The following is a 26,883-nucleotide window of genomic DNA, read 5'->3' as shown; positions in this document are numbered from 1 at the left end:
CTGTAAGTCGCTTTGGATAAAAGCGTCAGCTAAATGGCATATATTATATTATATTATTATATTACTTATTATTTTTGCTCTATTATATAATTAAAATAGGCCTCCATTTTGATTGGACCCAATATACATATTTTATAAGTAATTGACCATGTTATATCTGAGAAGGCAGTTGCAGCTAACTCTGCACGTTCTCTTTTAAATTGGCAAAAGTAAGGACAACAAAAACATTTCACAAGGTAGCATTGAATTTTAATACTGACAGACTGTATTCAGCAAAGTCATATATTTTGTGTTTGGCAGAGTATACGAGTGACTTGTTGGTGAGCTGTCTACTACAAGCGACGCTTGTTGTTACATCGTCGACTTATGCGTGTGTAAAGGTCAACAATAAACAGCTGTATATGTTTTTATTTGACAATAATATTAAAACGGAATCAACAAATAAGGCAAATAAGGTACATTGTTAAATTATAAAAGGTTTGCCACAATTTCAAGCATAAAATGTACCTATGAAATACAGTAGTAATTTTAGTATTCAATACAGTAGTACAGTAGTAAAACTAACACAAGGGTGGCCAACTGTTCCTGGATAACCCGTGTGTGCAGTCTTTATTACTTAAAACTCTTTGAATCAGGTGTGCTGGGCTGGAATGAAACCCTGCACACACTGCTGCTACTTCCGGAGCAAAGTTGGCCATCCTTGGTCTCTAACATGATCCTGGCCTTATTGACACATCAGTATTCACTCCAATCATATTGCATATTACTGGCAATTAGCCTTGCTGTCTCAGCTGTGTAGCCTTTGAATCAGTCGATTCCGACGGACGCACCAACACCTGTGTGCTAACATTCACAGATCTTTCCCAAACATGGATAGGCTAAACAAATATCCTATACAGGTCCAGTACCATAATAGAGTAACTATACATCAGCCTGGTTAAGACTGTGTTAACAAAAAAAAGGCAATGGCTGGAGCTAAGTCAGGGTTTGATCCTGTATACGACCAAGGAACTTACAGCATTTTTATGGGCTGATATAAGGGCTTATCATTCCCCAACAATAAAAGTCCCAAAAGGTAAATTTTTTTTTTCTCTCTTCAGGACAGTGTCAGTCCTTTGACAGTAGAACACACTGCTGTTGTTTGTTGGTAGAGAACAGTAGATCACAGTATGCAGTGCTGGTTGAGTCAGAGAGTCATCTTCTCATTGATGCAGAAGGGGTGATCTCCAGTTGTGTGTCAGTAAAGGTTGAATGGATGAGATTAGTGTTCATGCTGAATGCCAATGTGTGAGACGGAGGTGTGTGTGTCAGGACGATCTAGCACTCCAGCTTCAGAATAAAATCCATATATCAAACAAAAATGTGTATCTTTCCAAAAGTTATGGTCAGAAATTAAAACAAATAGTTTTGGGTGTAGGGGTACGTGCGTGTCAAAGAGAATGCCAGGTATCCAGGTTGCGACAGTTCCCAATCCTCCCCAGGTTGAGGGAGAAGAGACAATCTAACAATAATGATGGCCCTATCATGACATTGTGACCTCATCACCACCTCTACTCCCCAGCCCTGCTCCCCACAGGACCACTCTTGAACTTGACCACCATGACAGTGATGTTGTCTGGGCAGCCGCGGTAAAAGGACTGCAGCACAATGCTCTTGGCACCGTAGTGCGGCTCGTCCAGGCGCTCGCGCACAAAGCGCACCGCCTCCTCGTTGCTGAAGGCGTCCCACAGGCCGTCCGACGCTAGGATCATGAACTCGGGCTGCAGCTTGTCCAGGTCAAAGGTCAACACGTCAGGATCGGGGATGACCACGTTGAGGTTCTTCAGGGGGTAGTCGCCCAGCGATCGAGACATGGCCAGGATGCCCTGGACTCGCCATGAACCGTTGAAGCTTATGAAGCCCCCTGGTGGTGAAGGAATGGAAGTGCAATGCAATTGAATTAAACTACCTGTAACTTTATTATTCCACACTGGGACATTGGTCATTCATTGTGTACACAGAAAACAACACAGAAAAAAGTGCAGACTGAGAATAGAAATGTCTGTATCCTAGTCAAAGTACACAATATCTATATATCTATAAATATTATATTTACCATATCCAGTGGCGTAAAGTACTTAAGTAAAAATACTTGAAAGTACTACTTAAGTAGTTTTTCTGGGTATCTGTACTTTACTTTACAGATTTTTAAAAACTTTTACTTCACTACATTCCTAAAATGATGTATTTTTTACTCCATACATTTTCCCTGACAACCCAAAGTACTCGTTACATTTTGAATGCTGAGCAGAAAAGGAAAATTGTCAAATTCCCACACTTATCAAGAGAACACATGGTCATCCCTACTGCCTATGTTCTGGCGGTAGGTCCTTCTGTGGCTCAGTTGGTAGAGCATGGCGCTTGTAACGCCAGGGTAGTGGGTTCGATTCCCGGGACCACCCATACGTAGAATGTATGCACACATGACTGTAAGTCGCTTTGGATAAAAGCGTCAGCTAAATGGCATATATTATTATTATTATATTATGGCGGAATCACTAAAAACAAATGCATAGTTTGTAAATGATGTCTGAGTGTTGGAGTGTGCCCCTGGCTATCCATACATTTTAAAAACAAGAAAATGCTACTGCCTGCTTTGGTTAATATAAGGAATTTGAAATGATTTATACTTTTACTTTGATACTTAGGTATATTTTAGGAATTCAATCCACTTGTGAAACTTACGTATATTTAAAACCAAATACTTTTAGACTTTTACTCAAGTAGTATTTTACTGAGTAACTTTCACTTTTACTTGAGTAATTTTCTATTACACTTTTACTCAAGTATGACAATTGGGTACTTTTTCCACCACTGACCAAATCCAGCACAGGATATATTAGTACTTCCTATCATTTGTCAGAGCTAATAACCCTCGCAAGGCTGCCGGCCCAGACGGCATCTCTAGCCATGTCCTCAGAGCATGCGCAGAACAGCTGGCTGGTGTGTTTACGGACATATTCAATCTATCCCTATCCCAGACTGCTGTCCCCACTTGCTTCAAGATGTCCACCATTGTTCCTGTACCAAAGAAGGCAAAGATAACTGAACTAAATCACTATCTCCCTGTAGCACTCACTTCTGTCATCATGAAGTGCTTTGAGAGGCTAGTCAAGGATCAGATCACCTCCACCTTACCTGACACCCTAGACCCACTTCGATTTGCTTACCGCCCCAATAGATCCACCGACGATGCAATCACCATCGCACTGCACAATGCCCTATCCCATCTGGACAAGAGGAATACCTATGTAAGAATGCTGTTCATTGACTATAGCTCAGCATTCAACACCATAGTACCCTCCAAGCTCATCATTAAGCTGGGCTTCCTGACGGGCCGCCCCCAGGTGTTGAAGGTAGAAACAACACCTCCACTTTGCTGATCCTCAACACAGGGGCCCCACAAGGGTGCGTGCTCAGCCCCCTCCTGTACTCCCTGTTCACCCATGACTGCATGGCCACGTATGCCTCCAACTCAATCATCAAGTTTGCAGAAGACAAGTAGTAGACCTGATTAGCAACAATGACGAGACAGCGTACAGGGAGGTGAGAGCCCTGGGAGAGTGGTGCCAGGAAAATAACCTCTCACTCAACGTCAACAAAACGAAGGAGCTGATCGTGGACTTCAGAAAACAGCTGAGGGAGCACCCCCCCATCCAGATTGACGGGACCGCAGCGAAGGTGGAAAGCTTCAAGCTCCTCGGCGTACACATCACTGACGATCTGAAATGGTCCACCCACACAGACAGTGTGGTGAAGAAGGTGCAACAGCGCCTCTTCAACCTCAGGAGGCTGAAGAAATTTTAGGGGCTTGGCCTCTAAAACCCCCACAAACTTTTACGGATGCAAAATTGAGAGCATCCTGTCGGGCTGTATCACCACTTGGTACAGCAACTGCACTGCCCGCAACCACAGGGCTCTCCAGAGGTTGGTGCGGTCTGCCCAACGCATCACAGAGGGTAAACTATCTACTCTCCAGGACACCTACAGCCCCCGATGTCACGGGGAGGCCAAAAAGATCATCAAGGACATCAACAACCTGAGCCACGGCCTGTTCACCCCACTATCATCCAAAATGTGAGGTCAGTACCTGTGCATCAAAGCTGGGACCGAGAGACTGAAAAACTGCTTCTATCTCAATGCCATCAGACAGTTAAATAACCATCACTTGCCGGCTTCTACCTGGTTACGTAACACTGCACCTTAGAGGCTGCTGCCCTATGTACATAGAAATGGAATCACTGGTCACTTTAATAATGTTTACATACTGCTTTAGTTTTCTCATATGTATATACTGTTTTCTATTCTACTGCATTTTAGTCAATGCCACTGCGACATTGCTCGATCTAATATTTGTATTTCTTAATTCCATTATTTTACTTTTAGATTTGTGTGTATTGTTGTGAATTGTTAGATACTGCTGCACTGTTGGAGCTAGGAACACAAGCATTTTGCTACACCCACAATAACGTCTAAATATGTGTATGTGACCAACACAATTTGATTGGATTTGATAAGACATCACTGTTTGCATTTCCAAAGAGGGCCAACAGGTGGCGACTCAAGGCTGCAATTCTTAGTCTCTCCATTAGACACTGATTCATTCCAGTGATTCATCCTAGCGTGCCATTGTGATCTGCTGAAATGTGGGAAACATTTTATGAGGATAATTATACACTGCCTGCCACAGCCAAGCAAATGTATATGTGTTTTGTTTCTGTGACAGTTTGTTTCCTGGACAGTTTGAAGGCCCAATGCAGCAGATTTTTATTATCAATATCAAATCCTTTCTTGGTAAAAATTAAGTACATTCCATTGAAATGGTCAAAAAGAAAGAAAAATAGCTTTTTAGCAAAACACTATTTCTGAAACAAGAATTTTGCTAGGACTGTCTGGGAGTGGTCTGACTTGGGAGGGGAAAAGTAGATGTTATTGGCAGAGAGGTTTGGAAACACAGAACAAAACATAATTTTGACAGCACGGGACCTTGAAGCCTGGTGCTGGACTGAGAAGCATTTTCAATTGAGATTTTTTTCATTGAAAATGCTTTTTTAGTTCCGTTCTAAAACAGCCCTGTGAAATTTAGCGTGACTTAACTCTGTAGAATTTACAGTTTAGCTTGGTTTGACACAAACGTCTCCACAACGTCCCCATAACGTTGTGGTCCTTTTGATCCATGCAGCACTCCGCTCACCTGCCCTCTTGATCCTCTTGCGCTCTTTGAGCTGGTAGGGCTTGTGGTCATGTGACAGGGCCACCGCATTCCCATCCTTGTCACACAGCACGCCCCGCGAATCCCCAACGTTGGCCACTGTTAGCTCCCGGTCTGATAGCAGGGCCACCAGACATGTAGTGCCTAAGAGAGAGAGAATTTTTTTTTTTTCTTTTTTAAAGGGACATTACATTCCAAAACCATAGCTAGATCTACACAACCGATGGCCTGGGACGTGGATCTATTTTGATATTAGACTACTGTGAAGTAATGAAAACATTTGACGAACTTTGATTTTTTTTTTTAAATGTGATGTCCCTTTAAGTTTAATTGAATACATTTTTCACCTGTGTTTCTCATTTTCAGAATACAATATGTGTATCCTAGACTACTAATCAAGCGCAATACTGAACGCCAGAGTGTATTTACACTGAGTGTAAAAAACATTAAGAACACCTGCTCTTTCCATGACACAGACTGACCAGGTGAATCCAGGTGAAAGCTCTGATCCCTTATTGATGTCACTTGTTAAATCCACTTCAAATCAGTGTAGATGAAGGGGAGTAGACAGGTTAAAAAGGGCTTTTTAAGCTTTGAGACAATTAAGACATGGATTGTGTCTGTGCGCCATTCAGAGGGTGAATGGGCAAGACAGTAGGTGCCAGGCGCACCGCTTTGAGTGTGTCAAGAACTGCAACGCTGCTGGGTTTTTCAGTTTCCCGTGTGTATCAAGAATGGGCTACCACCCAAAAGGACATCCAGCCAACTTGACAAGACTGTGGGAAGCATTGGAGTCAACAATGGAATGTGGAATGCGGCAGCGTAGCCTAGTGGTTAGAGCGTTGGACTAGTAACCGGAAGGTTGCGAGTTCAAACCCCCGAGCTGACAAGGTACAAATCTGTCGTTCTGCCCCTGAACAGGCAGTTAACCCACTGTTCCCAGGCCGTCATTGAAAATAAGAATGTGTTCTTAACTGACTTGCCTGCTTGCCTAAAGGTAAAAACATTTTTTTTTTTAAATGCTTTCGATACCTTTTAGAGTCCATGCCCTGATGAATTGAGGCTGTTCTGAGGGCAAAGGAGGGGTGCAACTCAATATTAGGAAAGTGTTCCCAATGTTTTATACACTCAGTGTATATCATAACAATGAAAGCATCAGAGTAACAGGAGTGAATGCTATTCCTGGCCCTAATAACTTATCTGACAAAGGTTTATCTTTTCATTCTGCCCATGTCCTCCACTTCCATTGGAATTGATTTATAAGGTACTGTTTCCAGTACAGGCATCTAATCCATTTCTCAGGGCTGACAATAAATCTCCCAGGGCAACAAAGGGATGCGACACTGACTTTATGTCTTGACCTTCAAAAGGTCTTCTACATGGAGACATTTCACAGTCGCCATAACAAATAATACTACATTTGAGGTATACGGCTTTTCTTCTTCATAGACAAAATCTGTAAAACATCTAAAAAAGTGCTTTACATTTATAAAAAGTGTTCCGTGTCTTTCTGTTTTCTCTACGCAGAACGTCATTAGGATGTTTTACAGAGAGGGTCAACTCTGACCAGTCTTAACCTGGGTTACGTTCAATGGGGCGGCAGCGTAGCCTAGTGGTTAGAGCGTTGGACTAGTAACTGGAAGGTTGCGAGTTCAAACCCTGAGCTGACAAGGTACAAATCTGTCGTTCTGCCCCTGAACAGGCAGTTAACCCACTGTTCCCAGGCCGTCATTGAAAATAAGAATGTGTTCTTAACTGACTTGCCTGCTTGCCTAAAGGTAAAAACATTTTTTTTTTTAAATGCTTTCGATACCTTTTAGAGTCCATGCCCTGATGAATTGAGGCTGTTCTGAGGGCAAAGGAGGGGTGCAACTCAATATTAGGAAAGTGTTCCCAATGTTTTATACACTCAGTGTATATCATAACAATGAAAGCATCAGAGTAACAGGAGTGAATGCTATTCCTGGCCCTAATAACTTATCTGACAAAGGTTTATCTTTTCATTCTGCCCATGTCCTCCACTTCCATTGGAATTGATTTATAAGGTACTGTTTCCAGTACAGGCATCTAATCCATTTCTCAGGGCTGACAATAAATCTCCCAGGGCAACAAAGGGATGCGACACTGACTTTATGTCTTGACCTTCAAAAGGTCTTCTACATGGAGACATTTCACAGTCGCCATAACAAATAATACTACATTTGAGGTATACGGCTTTTCTTCTTCATAGACAAAATCTGTAAAACATCTAAAAAAGTGCTTTACATTTATAAAAAGTGTTCCGTGTCTTTCTGTTTTCTCTACGCAGAACGTCATTAGGATGTTTTACAGAGAGGGTCAACTCTGACCAGTCTTAACCTGGGTTACATTCAATGGGGCGGCAGCGTAGCCTAGTGGTTAGAGCGTTGGACTAGTAACTGGAAGGTTGCGAGTTCAAACCCCTGAGCTGACAAGGTACAAATCTGTCGTTCTGCCCCTGAACAGGCAGTTAACCTAGGCCGTCATTGAAAATAATAATGTGTCTGACTGACTTGCCTGGTTAAATAAAGGTTAAAAAAAAAAAAAAAAAAGGTGGAAAACAGAGTGAAACAGGGAGGCACTACCTTAACTTGTCCAATAAGAACACATATTTTCGTTTCCTACTGAAGATAACTATCTGACCTACTGTCTTAACCCCTCCCCCATTGTTGCCACCTTTTTAATGTGTAACACCTGGGCTCGTATTCACAAAACATCTCAGAGTAGGAGTGCTGATCTAGGATCAGGTTCCCCCTGTACATGCAATCTTATTAATTATTGGCAAAACGGTCCCTCACCTGCTTCGTCATGATTGGCGGAGAGCTTGTCCACCATGTCTCGGTCCACAGCCAGGATGCGCTGCTCCAGGATGCTGTGGTAGGTGAGAACGCCCTCCCTCTTCTCCCTGTCATAGGACAGCAGCTGCTGCCTCAGAGACTCTGGCAAGTGGGCCTTCACAAAGTCAGCTGCAGCCTGAGAGAGAGAAAAGGGAGGATAGAAAAATAATTTACCCTTATTTGGTTGAATTTCAGTTATTTGACTGGTCGACATTCCAACGATTTGTTGATACAACACCGTGCCGTTACATGTACAGAATGTTAGCTTTTTTTCTTATAGCCAAATTCATCCAAATGTTTGAAAGACGTACATGATTATTATCTATACTCAGCAGTGTTCTGAGTAAATTAATGGTAGCCTTGAGATAGAGTGTCTATGTGCCCATCTTTTACAAGAGCACAGACAGGAGATTTTATTTTATACTTAACCTTTATTTAACTAGGCAAGTCAACGGCAGCCAAACCCTAATCCGTACATCGCTGGGACAATTGTGCGCCTCCCTATGGGACTCCCAATCACGGCCGGTTGTGATACAGCCTGGAATCGAACCAGGGTCTGTAGTGACACATCTAGCACCGAGATGCAGAGCCTTAGACCGCTGCGCCACTCGGGAGGTAGCTGCCAAGGTAAACAAAGTATCAGATGTTTAGTTTCAAAATGTCCATTTATATCATGGTTCAATTTAAATTGATAGTCAAAACAAGTTCTTCAAATTGAAATACATTGAAATGGACTTGACCCCAAAATACAAGTTGAAAATACTTTTTATACACACCAAAGGCACGACATGACACTTAAAGATACCCATGCTTTCTAGGAGCTACCAGAAATATTCATAAAGACTAGAGGGAGCCTATTCATTATTTACAGTAAGACCCAGTAAGAGCATATCTAAACAAAAAGCTATACATAGCACAGGACCATCCATATAAGTTATATTTGACCAAGCACATTTTATATATACAGTGTAGAAATGTATGTGTATGGCAGTATGTCTACACATAATTAATGTGTTTACATAAAGCACTGAGTGAATGGAGGCTATTTGTAAGATATTTTAATATGCACGCCCAAACGCACACTTGGTTGAGTTGCTAATTTCAATGAATCATGCCTGGCTGTTCAGGAATTAATTGTGTAAGGAATAATCAACGAGGCTATGCGTTCTATGGAAAATAATGAACGACGTAGAAGGTGTGTTCCACGACGTGCTAGCAGAGTGGAACTGACTTTCCACGGAGTTGCATTGTTTTCCAGAGAACGCATAGAGCGCCGAGTTCATTATCATTTTCCAGAGAACGCATGGGACCTTGGCTATAATGTAACACAGTTGCCAAGAGATATGTGTTCAACATCCACTGAGGTAGCTAGCACGTTTACTAGTTATCTACAGTAGTTGCCGTGGTAGCCAAACAACCAGACTTGCTAGTTTAGCTAACCAAAACATCAGTCCTTGCTTGTCATTATGAAAATCGAATTCAACAATGCCAATAATGTTTTCAATTCGACTTTTGCTTTCAAAAGCAGCTCAAGGGCCTCCCGGGTGGCGCAGTGGTTAAGGGCGCTGTGGCGGGCTGGGCGCAGTGTGCGCTAACCAAGGTTGCCAGGTGCACGGTGTTTCCTCCGACACATTGGTACAGCTGGCTTCCGGGTTGGATGCGCGCTGTGTTAAGAAGCAGTGCGGCTGGTTGAGTATCGGAGGACACATGACTTTCGACCTTCGTCTCTCCCGAGCCCGTAGCGATGAGACTAGATAGTAGCTACTAACAATTGGATACCATGAAATTGGGGAGGAAAAGGTGGTAAAAAAACCCCCAGCTCAAACATAGAAAGTTTAAGAAGGAAATATAGCCATTGAATTCTACCATGCAAATATACTGTGCATTATAGGTAAATAATGCATGCTCTAGAATGCTTGTCAAGCCAATCGGAAACAAGTAATCAACAATGCCATGGTATTTGTTAAGCAATAAGGCCCGAGGAGGTGTGGTAATATGGCCAATATACCACAGCTAAGGGCTGTTTTTAGGCACAGCGCATCGCTGAGTGCCTTGACACAGCCCATAGCTGTGGTATATTGGCGATATATCACCCCCCAAAAATGTATAATAATATGTAAGTATCACAAACCCCTGAGGGTTTGAACTGCACTGTTGGTTAATGGCTTGTAAGTAAGCATTTCAATGTAAGGTCTACACTTGTATTCGGAGCATGTGACAAATAAAGTTTGATTTGCCTTATTGAACGGGTTATAAACTGGTTACCAACGTAATTAAAGCAGTAAAAATAAATGTTTTGTCATACCCCTGGTATACGGTCTGATATACAATGGCTGTCAGCCAATCAGCATTCAGGGTTCGAACCTCCCAGTTTATAATAGTTAATAATGACTAATCAAGTACCATGGGAAGAGCTCTACAGTGTGCATGAAGGTTAACATTGGTTTCCAGTGATGATGTTAAAAAGACTGTATATTGAGATGAATGTGTATTAGGGAAAGGGGGATACCTAGTCAGTTGTACTGAATTCATTCATTCAGTTGAACTGAATGCATTCAACTGAAATGTGTCTTCCGCATTTAACCCAACCTCTCTAAATCAGAGAGGTGCTGGTGGCTGCCTTAATCAGCAACCACGTCATCAGCGCCCGGGAACAGTGGGTTAAATGCCTTGCTCGGGGGCAGAATGACAGATTTTTACCTTGTCAGCTCAGGAATTCGATCCAGCAACCTTTCCGGTTACTAGCCCAACGCTCCTATCCGCCAAAGCTACCTTACTCCGGTAAGCACAGTGAATCCTCTTTGTTTAACTACAAGTAAAAATGTATCTTAGTGGTTATTTTTTTGTCTGGGAGGTGAAAGAAAAAATGAAGGACGGTTCAACAGGTGTTCTGTGCTTAATTATTCAACAACCTCTCTTCATCGCCATTCCTCCCTCCTTCCTGCTCTCTTTTTCAAGCCCTTTCCTTATTTCCCCTGCCCCCTACTTTCTCCTCAGATCACGTTCACTGAACACTAATTCAGCAGCTAGACGTTCAGAAATATTTCAGTAGAGAACCGTTCAAAACTCTCTCAAACTTGAGGCTCCAACGCTCATGTCGTTTGCATATTCGTTACACTTTGCAATCAACAGTTGTTGTGTTTTCATCAGTCCTGTAATCAAGGCATCCAATTAACTGAGGCAGATGAGATATTAACGAACAAACTCATTTCACCCGTAGTGATAATTGTAGGAGCAGATTCAATTGAGAGAGAAAAGGAGAGGGGGGGGTGATGATGAAGTGAAATGGTATAAATAGATGATCAAAACAACCAACTCTTCATTAGTCTCGCTCTAAGTGTACACAGGGAGCATTGAATAGTGAACAGTGAATGTAGTTACCCATCCAAGAGCCCAAATGACTGAGCCATGTAAAAGTCAATGCAGTCTTCATGGCTGTAGACTCAATTTCATTTGGTAGAAAACCTTTCAGAGAGAAGTTCCCGCAAAAACACAACTGTCAGTTTGAATCAAAATAGAATATTAACTTGTAATGGCCTTGTTGGTTAAGAGTGTCCGGCCTGAGATTGGAAGGTTGAGAGTTCGAGCTCCGGCTGTGTCATTCTAAAGACAAAAAATGGGACCCAATGAGTCTCTGCTTGGCACTCAGCATTGAGGAGAGAGATTGGAGGTAAGGTCCTGTGATAGACTAGCATCCTGTCCAGGGGGGTGAACTTGTACATCAAGTTGTCTCACATTAGAGAAACCGGAGATAGGCTCCTGGTACTTTACTGACCTTTTACCTTTTTGGTCAAAATAAGGACTGCTAAAAGATTGAAAAAAGAAAGAGTTGAGAATATGCAACATATTTGCAGTTTAAGGACACACTGCTCAGTTAGGAACAGGCTATGTTCTATACACAGATATTTGTTTTGGAGACATTTCTCTCCATTTGATATTGGGGGACAAGCAAACATTTATATTTACCAACTTGCAGAAAATTATTTGGAGAAAAGCCCTTGAACACAAACACCTCCTGCAACTGGAATGCGGAGGAGTGGAAGATTTTTCTTCATTCCGGAGACTTGGGTAACTTATGGTTCGTACTGAAAAGGTGAACATTTAGCCGTCTGAGTCTGTTGGGTTTGGTGCATGCAAACATACACATGCTTTCTCAAACTAACACACCTCCTCTGTTACTCTCACAATATGCTTGCCAAAAGAGCTCAGCTCCGGATAACTTAATTCAACACACGGCCCCTTCTGACAAAAAAGTTCCACAACACATTCCTATATGCATGTTCTTATAACTCATTCCCTCAGTGGTCTATAGTCTACTGCGTGTGCTTCTCTTGGACGTGTCTCTGGCACTAGTCAGGATGTTGTGCAACCTTCTCTTAATTGAAGATGGTGCCCGGAAGAAATGGCAGCCATGTTACAGGTGACTAACCAATTGTACTATTATGTGTTTTTTTTGTTGCGTTATTTGTAACTTATTTTGTACGTAATGTTTCTGCCACCATATCTTATGGCAAAACAAACTTCTGGATATCAGGACAATGATTATTCACCTCGGATTAGACAAATATTTTTTGGTCACCAAGCAGGACGCCCAGGATGTACTTCAGACACCCGACAAGGCCAAAATCCCTGCCATTGGCAGGAGAAAGAGACGCCTGTATAGAGGACACGGCACTGGGTGCCTCGTAAGGATCCGCCGACGGCAAGTGGGAAATCTGCCCTTACCATCAATATTACTTGCCAACGTACAATCATTGGACAATACATTAGACGAGGTACGATCACTAATATCCTACCAAAGTGACATCAAAAACTGTAACATCTTATGTTTCACCGAATCGTGGCTGAATTACGACATGAAAAACATTCCGCTAGCGGGATATAAGCTGCACCGGCTAGCAAGAACAGCACAGTAAGATGGGGGGGTGGTTTGTGTATATTTTCTAAACAACAGCCGGTGCACAAATTCTAAGGAAGTCTCTAGATTTTGCTCGCCTGAAGTAGAGTAGCTGATAATAAGCTGTAGACCACACTATTTTCCAAGAGAGTTTTCATCTATTTTTTTCCGAGGCTGTTTATTTACCAGCACAGACGGACGCTGGCACTAAGACCACACTGAGTCAGCTGTATAAGGAAATAAGCAAACAGGAACCACTCACCCAGAGGTGGTGCTCCTAGTGGCCGGGGACGTTAATGCAGGGAAACTTAAATCAGTTTTACCTCATTTCTATCAGCATGTTAAATGCACAACCAGAGGGAGAAAAAAATAGAGATCACCTTCACTCCACACACAGAGATGCGTAGAAAGCTCTCCCTTGCCCTCCATTTGGCAAATCTACCATAATTATATCCCCTTGATTCCTGCTTTCAAGCAAAAATGAAAGCAGGAAGCACCAGTGACTCGGTCTATAAAAAAGTGGTCAGATGAAGCAGATGCTAAACTACAGGACGGTTTTGCTAGCACAGACTGGAATATGTTCCAGGATTCTTTCGATGGCATTGAGGAGTACAGTGAGGGGAAAAAGTATTTGATCCCCTGTTGATTTTGTACGTTTGCCCACTGACAAAGAAATGATCAGTCTATAATTTTAATGGTAGGTTTATTTGAACAGTGAGAGACAGAATAACAACAAAAAAATCCAGAAAAGCGCATGTCAAACATGTTATAAATTGATTTGCATTTTAATGAGGGAAATAAGTATTTGACCCCCTCTCAATCAGAAAGATTTCTGGCTCCCAGGTGTCTTTTATACAGGTAATGAGCTGAGATTAGGAGCACACTCTTAAAGGGAGTGCTCCTACTCTCAGCTTGTTACCTGTATAAAAAACACCTGTCCACAGAAGCAATCAATCAATCAGATTCCAAACTCTCCACCATGGCCAAGACATTTACATTACATTTAAGTCATTTAGCAGACGCTCTTATCCAGAGCGACTTACCAAAGATATACCACATCAGTCACTGGCTTTATCAATAAGTGCATCAAGGGCGTCGTCCCCACGCGCGTCGGATGTGGCAGGGCCTGCAAACTATTACAGACTACAAAGGGAAGCACAGCTGCAAGCTGCCCAGTGACACAAGCCTACCAGACAAGCTAAAATCACTTCTATGCTCGCTTCGAGGCAAGCAAAACTGAGGCATGCATGAGAGCATCAGCTGTTCCGGACGACTGTGTGATCACGCTCCCCGTAGCCGACGTGAGTAAGATCTTTAAACAGGTCAACATTCACAAGGCCGCTGGGCCAGACTGATTACCAGGACGTGTGCTCCGGGCATGTGCTGACCAACTGGCAGGTGTCTTTACTGACATTTTCAACATGTCCCTGATTTGAGTCTGTAATACCAACATGCTTCAATCAGACCACCATAGTCCCTGTTCCCAATAGCACTAAGGTAACCTGCCTAAATGACTACAGACCCGTAGCACTCACGTCCGTATCCATGAAGTCCTCTGAAAGGCTTGTAATGGCTCACATTAACACCATTATCCCAGAAACCCTAGACCCACTCCAATTTGCATACCGCCTAAACAGGTCCACAGATGATGCAATCTCTATTGCACTTCACACTGCCCTTTCCCACCTGGACAAAAGGAACACCTACGTGGGAATGCTATTCATTGATTACAGCTCAGCGTTCAACACCATATCCTGGGATCCTGGGACTAAACAACTCCCTCTGCAACTGAATCCTGGACTTCCTGACGGGCCTCCCCCAGGTGGTGAGGGTAGGTAGCAACACATTTTCCACGCTTATCCTCAACACTGGAGCCCCTCAGGGGTGCGTGCTCAGTCCCCTCCTGTACTCCCTGTTCACCGACGACTGCATGGCCAGGCACGACTCCAACACCATCATTAAGTTTGCAGACGACACAACAGTGGTATGCCTGATCACTGACAGCGACGAGACAGCCTATAGGGAGGTCGTCAGAGACCTGGCTGGGTGGTGCCAGAATAACAACCTATCCCTCAACGTAATCAAGACAAAGGAGATGATTGTGGACTACAGGAAAAGGAGGCCCGAGCACGCCCCCATTCTCATTTACGTGGATGTAGTAGAGCAGGTTGAGAGCTTCAAGTTCCTTGGTGTCCCCATCACCAACAAACTAGAATGGTCCAAACACACCAAGACAGTCGTGAAGAGGCATATGGGTCCTCAGATCCCCAAAAGGTTCTACAGCTGCAACAATGAGAGCATCCTGGCTGGTTACATCACTGCCTGGTACGGCAACTGCTCGGCCTCCGACCACAAGGCACCACAGAGGGTAGTGCATACGGCCCAGTACATCACTGGGGCTAAACTGCCCGCCATCCAGGACCTCTACACCAGGCGGTGTCAGAGGACAGCCCTAAAAATGGTCAAAGACCCCAACCACCCCAGTCATAGACTGTTCTCTCTGCTACCGCATGGCAAGCGGTACCGGAGCACCAAGTCTAGGGCCAAAAGGCTTCTCAACAGCTTTTACCCCCAAGCCATAAGACTCCTGAGCAGGTAATCAAATGGCTACTCGGACTATTTGCAACTCCTTGGTCCTGCTGTTGACAGCCAGGTTTATTGCCTACGTGGCCAGCCTGTGAACAGTGTACCTACTGTAAAGGGGACCTGCCTCATGTAGACATTGACAACTTCTCCTGTGGTAATCTGGGCTCAACTCCTTGGTCCTGCTGCAGGACCACTCTGCCCAGCTGCTGACAGCCAGGTTTATTGCCTATGCGGCCAGCCTGGGCACAGTGTACCTAAGCATTGGGTCTACAGAGCCACCTTCCACTCTCAGATGCTGGTGCACCAAACTCCAACCTCTAAAATGGTGAAACATTTTTTGGTTTGTTCGCTTCATGTCACAAGAGTATCTGAAGAAAGAGGCAGGTGAATGTTTGGTACGGGAGTTGGCCAGGTCCTTTTTGTGACAGAGAGACAGGCGAGACACAGAGTTCCAATCCAAATGAAAAAGATGGATGGGAGCTACCAAGAGACTTCTGCCAACAGATTGTGGTGGAAATTCAACACAAGGGACACTTGAAGCCGATCTTAAAATGAATCACTTTTTATTATCAGCAAGCTGGAGAGGTTACAACAAACTCTGCACACCCTGCAGGTCTATCAGAAGCTCTGTTGGGGCGGTCCCAGCTGCTGTCTTATATACAGCTATACACAGACAAGTTATATTTGCATGATTTAGCATAACTAATTCATCACTACCGGTGGCTCGCACATGTGACTGGCCAATACCTAACGAGGCTCTCTCTCCCTCCAAGTTGAGACCTTGAAACTGAGACACCTCGGTTGTTCCCATAGCAATATTCTGGTCGATTGCCAAGCTGAGAATCAGTGATAGTGAGGATTCCTCCATAAGCGATCAGTCAGTCACCTGCACGAACCCATCTAATAAGTGATTATGAAGTAGCACTGATTTGATACATAAAACAGAACATTTCCCTCACATGATCAAGGAGGCCTAAATCACGTTCACCAACTACCAGCAGGTCACAGGCATGGAGGGTCATTTCACAGCCATCCAGGGGAACCTGGCGCCTTTAAGGTTACAGCGTGGCGTCTTTCCATGTTTCCACCTAACTGTCTCTAGTAAGCCAAACCAGGCAGGGAAGTTGGAGTCGGTACATTGACACACTGATGGAAAATAAATAACACTTGCAGTTCTGGAATTTGTTATGTTTTAAGTTTGTGCGCCCCGTGTGTGTGTGTGTGTGTGTGTGTGTGTGTGTGTGTGTGTGTGTGTGTGTGTGTGTGTGTGTGTGGACTCTAATTTGTGTGTTTCTGGCAAAAATCCCACTGAGAACAAGGTAAAGTAACCCAGCCTGCAGAGTAATAGCTAATGCATGTCACTCTGTCACCATGACCACAGAAAACACACAAACACAGCAGGAGTGGTAATTGGCCCACAGAGGGATGGGGGACCAGACAGGAATAGGCAGAAAGGTCCAGATAGATATGTAAACAGCCCGCCCAATCAGACTCCCTCCAGCCTTCACTACACAACATCAACATCAACAACAACAACAACAACTCTATTCAAAGCCTTAAGGCCAAGGAGGTCCCTTATATTAACAGGATCTTGCCAACCTATTTAGATAAGGAATAGCATGACTGACATAGTACTACTAATGGTTGAAAGTTGATGTAGGTTGAACTGGCTTTCGTTTTCAGTGTACATATAAGACTGGTAATACAACACCCACAAAAAAAACTTTTTTTAATCCGTACATTTTTTAATCATTAGAAAGAGCCAATAACATAGAGAACACAGTAACATCTGCCTGAAGATGAGCATTACCATAAGATAAAAAGTAGAGAGGATTAACTACATGAATCTCAAAATGGCAGAGTTGAATGCCTATCTTCTGTAGTCAATATAAGGTCTAATGTGGGTCTCATCTTACAATACATGCATGGTGAACAAACTCCTAAGAAGTAAATGGCCTCGATAGAACATACTTTCTTCCCATCAACATAAATCCTTTAGTATTTCCATTTGTGAAGATAGACACAGTCACCATACTTAATGAGTAAACTAAAGTGGCATTTGTGACTTCTAAAATACATGTGTAATAGTGTGTAAAAGTGTTTGTGTAATAACTATGTAATAGTCGCTCCCTATCCCAGTCTGCTGTCCCCACATGCTTCAAGATGGCCACAATTGTTCCTGTACCCAAGAAGGCAAAGATAACTGAACTAAATCACTATCTCCCTGTAGCACTCACTTCTGTCATCATGAAGTGCTTTGAGAGACTAGTCAAAGATCATATCACCTCCACCTTACCTGCCACCCTAGACCCACTTCAGTTTGCATACCGCCCTAACGGGTCCACAGACGACGCAATCCCCATCACACTGCACACTGCCCCATCTGGACAAGAGGAATACCTATGCAAGAATGCTGTTCATTGACTATAGTTCAGCATTCACCATAGCACCCTCCAAGCTCATCATTAAGCTTGATGCCCTGGGTCTGAACCCCGCCCTGTGCAATTGGGTCCTGGACTTCCAGACGGGCCGCCCCCCAGGTGGTGAAGGCAGGAAACTACATCTCCACTTCGCCGATCCTCAACATTGAGGCACCACAAGGGTGTGTGCTCAGCCCCCTCCTGTACTCCCTGTTCACCCATGACTGCACGGCCATGCATGCCTCCAACTCATTCATCAAGTTTGCAGACAACACAACATTAGTGGGCTTGATTACCAACAATGACGAGACAGCCTACAGGGGGGAGGTGAGGGCACTCGGAGTGTGGTGTCAGGAAAACAACCTCTCACTCAACGTCAATAAAACAAAGGAGATGATCGTGGACTTCAGGAAAGAGCAAGAGGGAGCACCCCCCTATCCACATCGATGGGACAGTAGTGGAGAAGGTAGAAAGTTTTAAGTTCCTCGGCGTACACATCACGGACAAACTGAAACGGTCCACCCACAAAGACAGTGTGGTGAAGCAGGCACAACAGCGCCTCTTCTACCTCAGGAGGCTGAATAAATTTGGCTTGTCACCTAAAACCCTCACAAACTTTTACAGATGCACAATTGAGAGCATCCTGTCATGCTGTATCACCGTCTGGTACGGCAACTGCACCGCCCACAACCGCAAGGCTCTCCAGAGGGTGGTGCAGTCTGCACAACGCATCACTGGGGCAAACTACCTTCCCTCCAGGACACCTACAGCCCCCGATGTCACAGGAAGGCCAAAAAGATCATCAAGGACAACAACCAACCGAGCAGCTGCCTGTTCACCCCGCTACCATCCAGAAGGCGAGGTCAGTACAGGTGCATCAAAGCTGGGACCGAGAGACTGAAAAACAGCTTCCATCTTAAGGCCATCAGACTGTTAAACAGCCATCACTAACACAGCTGCTGCCTACATACAGACTCAAATCATTAGCCACTTTAATAAATGGATCAAAAATCACTTTAAATAATGCCACTTTGATAATGTTTACATATCTTACGTACACTACCTTTCAAAAGTTTGTGGTCACTTTGAAATGTTCTTGTTTTTGAAAGAAAAGCATTTTTGGGTGCTTTAAAATAACATCTAATTAATCAGACATACCATGTAGACATTGTTAATGTTGTAAATGGCAAACTTCCTCTAACTAGAATAGAAAGAAGAGTGGGAAGCCCCGACATCTGATTTGCCACCCCAACATGTAATTCGCTACTGGCATTTTTCAAATCGAGAATGAGGAAGAGAGAATATTAACGTTGGTTGCGAGATACAGAAGAATAAGAAGAACATATAGAAGAAGAGAGAATATTTCCACAGCTCCACAAGCTCTTTTCACACTTGGTGAAAGCATCATATTTGAAGTAAGTTCATGTTTAGCATTGGGTTTAGGTTTCCTGAACAACTTTTACGAAATTTGGGTCGCTGTGTAAGTTAACGTTAGACCTTTGGCTCCATTAACAGACAGATAAGAGAGATCGGTTAACAATTTAGCCTAACATTATGTTTACATCTGTGCTAGTAATACATGCATACACAGTGCAGTGTCGTAAGTTACAGTATATGAATGTTTAGCTAATGTGGGGTAACTAGTAGGCTACAGCTGTCAGTGTTCAGCAAGTTAACGTTCAGCAACTTGAAATCTATTACCTCAGTTAGATTTTCGTACTTGAACTCAAAACGAACAAGTGTTACTATCAATCTGTTAACGTTACTCAAAAGACTACCACAATTTGCAGATAGCCTGTTTGCTATCGTAAAGGTGCAAGAAATTATAGCTAGCTAAGTTACTTACTGCAGAGTTGGGCTAGCCATGATCTAACTAGTAACTTAAGGTACAGTTATACAGTTTTAAGGTACAATTATGATAATGGGGATTTGTAATTAAGATTGAGATTGGACTAGAATGTGGGTAATTGGATGCTTAGATGTAACCATATTTTTTGCATAGGGTCAAATAAACATGAAAAAAAGGGAGAGATATCAGACTTCTGTTCCTAAAGGACCCAATGGTAGGCCAGGCCTATACTTTAAACTACACATTTTAGTTAGCAGCTATTAGTATCTAATCTTGTGAATCCCTTAATTACACATTTCCATAGAGATATGACACATTATTTAACGTGTATTTCAGACATTACAAGATCCAGAGAAGAGGGTCCTGTATCAGCCGTGTTTGAAAACATTTCCCAGAACTCAGCATGGTACTAGGAAAAGGGCTTTCAACAGCTCCTGGTATAAGGACAATTCATAGTTTGAATATTCTCTAAGTCAAGATTCAACTTACTGTTTCACCAGTAGGCATTTTTCTCTGCCCAAATACACCTGAATCTGCCTTCACACACAGTCAGGGTTTTGTAACTGGGAAAAAGGCTCTGTTTAAAGATTCTGGGTTTAAGCTCCATTCGAAGGAAGAGCATCATATCAATGCTATGTATGCTTGGAATCAGCCGAAAAAAGGGCTATTGACAGCAACTCGTCAATGTTAGATGTCATAAATGAGGACCGGAAAAATAAAGTTGAGGAAAACTGTACTTACATTAAAACAACTGCAGATGTGCTCCTATGAACTGCCACTCAAAATATAGTGCAGATAGGTCATCCAGAGTCTGATGACTCTCACGACAAGGGTCATTTTTTTGGACAATCTTAGAAGAAATGGCAAAGCATGACCCATCTCATAGAGAAGAAGATGAATGCATGTGGCACTGCTAAGTCCACAAGTCACCAAATCCAGAAGGAAGTTGTTGAGGGCTGAGCTGAGATGGTACAAAGTGAAGTAATAAGATAAGTTTTTTTAAAAAGTGACGTTTTCAGTGTAATTGCAGATTAATCCAAAGATTTAAAGAAAAAATGTATTTAGTTGTGAGGTACTGTTACAACGGGGCCATCCACAAAAGCTTTTTACACTTTCAGTCAGCTGAAAGCTTAGATGCAGCAGGTCTCACAAAAATGATAATTGATTGCCTTGAAAAACATGGTCTGGACTGCAGAAATGATCTTGTTGGGCAAGACTATGACGGTGCATCCATCACGAGTGAAAAGCATTCTGATGTGTCTGCACGGATTAAAAACAGTGCGCGATTCGCATTTTATGTGCACTGTAATGCACATTGTTTGAATTTGGTTCTTGTCGATGCTGTAAAATCAGTGCCTGAGGCAGTTAACTTTTTTTGCTCTCCTGCAGAAGCTTTATAAGTTTGTATCTGGCTTTGTAATAGCTTTGTAATAGCGTGTAATAGTGTCGGTGAGAAAGAGAATCCCGCCTCCAGGCTCACTGAGGACACCGGAGTGGCAGATGGTTCACCAGACATGTGGTCTGGAGGCTCCTTTGGGAATTCACTGACCCTTGACAGAAAAAGGGGGAAAAGGTTCACACCCATGTGTGTGACACACAAAGCCTCAAAGGCAGCCTCTCTGTGCGCATACGCAATTCAACTCCCATGTATTTGTGCTGATGACATCACAAGAAAAACAAAAAGGAGCACAAAGGGGGTGATCCTAGTTCCACCAAAAGGTACTGGTAGGCTGCACACACAGGGCCTACTAAACAGTGAATAGATGTGAATACAAAATGAAAGCAGAAAGAGAGGAAAAGACGGTCATAAAAAACAACAACACATTCATCAGTAATAAGGTCCCGAATTGCCCGAGAGGCACCAGAACATCAAATTTAAGAACATTTTGAAGGTTGTTTCACAAATAAGATGCAAGAAAGGTAAATCCAGCTTTCAGTTAACGCAGTAGAGACCAAAGGAGTTTCCAGAGTTAACCATCCCTGAGACCAGGTGTGGTAACTCGAATGTCTAAAGTTTAGTAAAGATGATCGGCACAGTGGGACTTTGAATAAAAGGGCTTTATAAATGAAAACGTAGCAATATATCAACCTGTGCGTGACATAAAAGATGGAAAACCAACTTTCTGGTAGAGAATGCAGTGATGAGTAACTAAAACTGTTGCCTGTAATTAAGCGCAGTGCGCTACGATAAACTGCATCTAATGGCTTTAATGAAGTGGCTGCTGTGTTCATATAGATGACGTCGCCATAGTCTGGGACCAAAAGGAACGTCGACTGAATGATCTGCTTTCTACTATTTTGTGAAAGGCAGGACCTCTACTATTTTGTGAAAGGCAGGACCTATTCATTTAGAAAAGTACCATTTTTATTCTCAGCTTTTTAACTACAATATACAGTATATACGAAAGTATGTGGACACCAAATACGTGGATTTGGCTATTTCAGCCACATCCGTTGCTGACAGGTGTATAAAATCGAGCGCACCGCCATGCAATCTCCATAGACACACATTGGCAGTAGAATGGCCTTACTGAAGAGCTCAGTGACTTTCAACGTGGCACCGTCATAGGATGTCACCTTTCCAACAAGTCAGTTCATCACATTTCTGTCCTGCTAGAGCTGCAGTCAACTGTAAGCGCTGTTGTTGTGAAGTGGAAACATCTAGGAGAAACAACGGCTCAATGTGTGGTTGGCCACACAACCTCACAGAACGGGACCGCCGAGTGATGAAGCGCGTACAAATTGTCTGTCAGCACAAGAACTGTTAGTCAGGAGCTTCATGAAATGGGTTTCCATGCCTGAGCAGCCGCACACAATCCTAAGATCACCATGTGCAATGCCAAGTGTCAGCTGGAGTGGTGTAAAGCTCGCTACCATTAGACTGTAGCAGTGGAAACGCGTTCTCTGGAGTGATGAATCGCTCACCATCTGGCAGTCCGACGGACTAATCTGGGTTTGGTGAATGCCAGGAGAACACTACCTGTCCCAATACATAATTCCAACTGTAAAGGTTGGTGGAGGAGGAATAATGGTCTGGTGCTGTTTTCAATGGTTCGGGCTAGGCCCCTTAGTTCCAGTGAAGGGAAATCTTAACGCTACAGCATACAATGACATTCTAGAGGATTCTGTGCTTCCAACTTTGTGGTAACAGTTTGGGGAAGACCCTTTTTTGCATCAATCTTAAGCAAGGCATCTCGCCCATCACAGATAGTAAATTGTTGAAATGAAAACAAAGATTTACTAGAAGCTGACTGGTTAACCGTCTAGTCAGCTAGAGGCTGGCAGAGGGAAGAGCAGTCGAATGACTGACCAGGGTCAATTAAACCACCGTTTCACTCAAATAGAAAGCCTGCCGAGATAAAATTATGATTAAAAGCATCACTTATCCCATTCTTGCTGAGGCAGGGAAGAAGAGGAATGTGTACGCTTCAGTGCGTTTACTGTTTTCCAAAATTTTGAAGGATCACCAGCAGAGTCAAAGATAGAACGTAAAAAGTAGCTTGATTTAGCTTTATTAATTGAGTACATCTGTTTCTCAATTGTCTGAAAGACTGCCAGTTAACTTGATTTGGCCCAGGACTGATTTCTCATTTGAATACGCTCAGATAGCTCAGAAGAAGGTTAGATCTATATTTCACTCTGAGTTGTTTCAAATGGGAATATTTATCTGCCAGAGGAATACATATGGGGGATATATTTTGTAGAACCAATCCATGGTCAGGAATACAGGAGAAAGTGCCTAAATCAGAGTAGTGCATGTCATGTCTCCCTCACCGAGGGGATTTTTTTTTTTTAATGTGTCTTCTTAATTAAACGATGAGTATTTTGCGGTTAATTAAACTATGAGTATTTTGAGGTTTCTTATCTCTAATAAATACTATGGCACAATGACCACTGAGATCATATGCAAATACTCCACTGGACAAATATTTATGGAAGTTGTTAGTATGAATTAAATAAATCAATGAGGAATTAACAGGGTTTTTCGCGTTTAGCCATGTTGGTTTTGAGATCAATTGAGATCGAATAAAATCAATGCATATACTCTTAAATTGATTTGAGGCCGCGGATTGCCAATCTAGATTAAAATTCCCATCCCCTAAAATGGCCAACTCCGAGGAAAATGATGATAATGATGCTGACCGTTCAGGCCTATTTTAGGCTGTGTTTTTGAAAGACACCCACACCGTTGATACATACCTCACCACCGTGACCGTCAAATATCCCGAATATAGACGGATGACTCTTGTTGGTGATGTCCGTGAGCACCTCGAAGCGGTCCTCCATGTGGTCACGCCGCCCCTGAATGGAGTACACAGCTACATTGTTATTTTTGAACTCCCAGGTTTTGGAGAACTCCGCGTCTAGGACGCTCAGGCCCCCCAACCTGTCGTTCTGCATTATCTCCGCGACTTTCCCCTTCACCATCTTCACCGCATCCCGGCTAGACTTGACGATGGTCTTCACCTCGTCCGTGTGGAAGAAGTAACTCCATAAGGCCAAGCTAATGCATAGCAGAAACAATGTCTCTGGCCTCAGGAGGAAATAACGCATGATCCGACCCAAAAGAGACAACAGCGTCATTGTGTCTCCTATCATCACACGCAAGAAAACTACTGACTCTCGCTCCCCTCGTGCAATTCACTCCATTATATCCGTTCAATGGGACAATAAAAAACGTCCACCATATAAATGTCTGATGTCAGAACTGTTATAAATATATCTAATTGGATTTAAATGGTCAATGTATTCCCAGGATTTACTCAGCCGAATATAGCCACAATAAAGTGAAGAGCGAAGGAGAAACTAGGCCCGCTGTCTTGAAATATACACGCGAGACTGTCCTCCTGGCTCTCGGAAGGACAGCTGCTGCAAGTGGATCTGCCGACAACAACAAAAACACGTTATGAATCCGCTTTCGTCTGTAGCCCATTGCAGGCTTCGCCGAATAACGGGCGAAGACCCAGCGGAATGTGAGGAGTTGTCACCGGGGGCGACGTAGGGGTTTGGTGGCCTCTTTTTGCCTTTACCCCGTTTCTCGTGTGGGAAATGCTCCTATTCAGCTTCTACTCATCCGCATCAACAACACCCCCCCTTCCCCCCCTCCCTCAGTTTTCAACTCTAGTCTGGGATGACAGCGTGCAGCTGCGGCAGAACGTCCTGATGGATCATCACAACACTTGCAGCAAGTGAGGGAATAGCCTTATTATTCATTATTTCTGAAATATAGCTTTCATTTTATTCCAGTAGGCTTATTTCGTTTTCTTGAGGAAATATGACACATTTCAGTCCGGTCTGCTTACTAAAATGTAATTAACTGTAGAGTTGTATTATCATTAAATGTTTTTATCGAAATGTTAGGTGCTATTCAACTTATTACACTTGGGTATCAGGTGTGTTGGTGTTGGGATGCACATTGGTGGCTGTCGGGGAAAGGCTTAGTGACCACTGAACACTAACCTTAAACAGTACCACAAGGAATGTTGTCTTGTAGCCCTCTGGTGGCTGAAACAAATTTCCCTTTGTCTCTTATTGAGGTGAAATACAAATTGTCCCTCTAAACTGCTTTTCGACTGTAACGCCGGTGTTTCACGAGTGTATACATCCATATAGTACTAGGGACATTGTGTTTCCATATCTAGGACTGACAGTGAGGGCTTGTGAATCAATCAACCTCTGCATAATCAAAACCGTTGATATTGAAATATATATATATATATATATATATATATATATATATATATATATATATATATATATATATATATATATATATATATATATATATATGATATATACATAAAAATATATTTATTTGTTCTATGTGATTACGTTGACAATGTAAGTAATAATGAACTTGCCATGTCAATAAAGTCAATTGAATTGAATTGAATTGATTTGTGAGAAGGTGTGAAAGTTCACAGTTAGCCATTGTTATATAATGCCCAGTGAGACACAAGGACTGGCCCGCATAGATGGAAACAGAAACGTTTATTTGTTGCCTTGTCAGCTCGGGGATTCGAACTAGCAACCTTTAGGTTACCGGCCCAACGCTCTAACCACTGTAGTAAATCCTGTATGGAAATGGAATTCAAAGTTACATATGTATTTACATCGTAATTACCAATTTGTAAGTCGCTCTGGATAAGAGCGTCTGCTAAATGACTTAAATGTAATTACATAGGCACGCACATTGTGTATACGTTGTTACAGGCCACTTACACATTCTGGGGTTGCCCATTTTCAAAGATTTGCAAATAAACTCACAATGGAAATAATTATCATGTAAGGGAACCACAATTAAGTTAATGAATTACAATACACAGAAAATGTTTATTCTGTAATTCTACAAACTGCAAATAAATTGTCACAGGCTAGTAGTCCAGAGACCTGGCTGGGAGTCTTCTTCCTTCACACTGAGACCAAGACTCTGACATTGTTGCTTTGAATCAAGATGTTACTCTGCTCTATCTTGACTTGTTTATTGAAATCTGCATCAATGCTACAATGCAACAATGTGAACCTATGCTGTAATACTGGCCTACACTGAGTGCACAAAACATGCTCTTTCCATGACATTGACTGACCAGGTGAATCTCGGTGACATTAATGTCACCTGTTAAATCCACTTCAATCAGTGAAGTCAAAGGGGAGGAAACAGGTTAAAGAAGGATTTTCAAGCCTTGAGACAATTGCGACATGGATTGTGTATGTGTGCCATTCAGAGGGTGAATGGGGCAAGACAAAATATTTAAGTGCCTTTGAACGGGGTATGGTAGTAGGTGCCAAGCGAACCGGATTGAGTGTGTCATGAACTACAACGCTGCTGGGTTTTTCACAATACTAATTTCACGGTACTCATTTCATGGTACTCATTTTGTGTGCCGGTGCTGTTTATATTTAGGTGCAGGAGCTCCACTAAACTTTTGAGCTAGTATTCTATAAGAGGAACCAGAGCTCCAGCAGTAGAACATTTGAGGTGCCGGTACTCTGCTCCAGTGAGCTCCTGCCCAAGTCAACCACTG

At 42.9% G+C, this 26,883-nt stretch overlaps 1 protein-coding gene across 1 annotated transcript; it reads right to left on the bottom strand.

The window, feature by feature from the left end:
• Positions 1-227: 227 nt before the first annotated feature.
• On the bottom strand, positions 228-25,547 carry LOC118402262 (protein phosphatase 1L-like). Its single transcript, XM_035800313.2, has 4 exons — positions 24,059-25,547; positions 8,068-8,242; positions 5,234-5,395; positions 228-1,903 (listed from the first exon to the last, which is right to left on the bottom strand). Exons 1-4 carry the CDS (start codon positions 24,455-24,457, stop codon positions 1,551-1,553), a joined length of 1,089 nt encoding a protein of 362 aa, XP_035656206.1. The 5' UTR covers positions 24,458-25,547; the 3' UTR covers positions 228-1,550.
• Between the last annotated feature and the right edge of the window lie 1,336 nt (positions 25,548-26,883).

Source organism: Oncorhynchus keta, chromosome 23 (assembly GCF_023373465.1).
Source record: "Oncorhynchus keta strain PuntledgeMale-10-30-2019 chromosome 23, Oket_V2, whole genome shotgun sequence".
Taxonomy (NCBI): Eukaryota; Metazoa; Chordata; class Actinopteri; order Salmoniformes; family Salmonidae; genus Oncorhynchus; species Oncorhynchus keta.
The sequence above is the reverse complement of the archived record's forward strand: the minus strand, read 5'-3'. Positions and strand labels throughout refer to the sequence as shown.

What these genes read in the sequence shown, in the direction of transcription:
- LOC118402262 (XM_035800313.2), bottom strand. Translation starts at nt 24,457, where the DNA reads ATGATAGGAGACACAATGACGCTGTTGTCTCTTTTGGGTCGGATCATG. An exon ending in CGCCAATCATGACGAAGCAG is followed by an intron (nt 5,396 to 8,067) that starts GTGAGGGACCGT and finishes TCTCTCTCTTAG; the next exon opens with GCACTACATGTCTGGTGGCC. An exon ending in CAAGAGGATCAAGAGGGCAG is followed by an intron (nt 1,904 to 5,233) that starts GTGAGCGGAGTG and finishes CTTCACCACCAG; the next exon opens with GGGGCTTCATAAGCTTCAAC.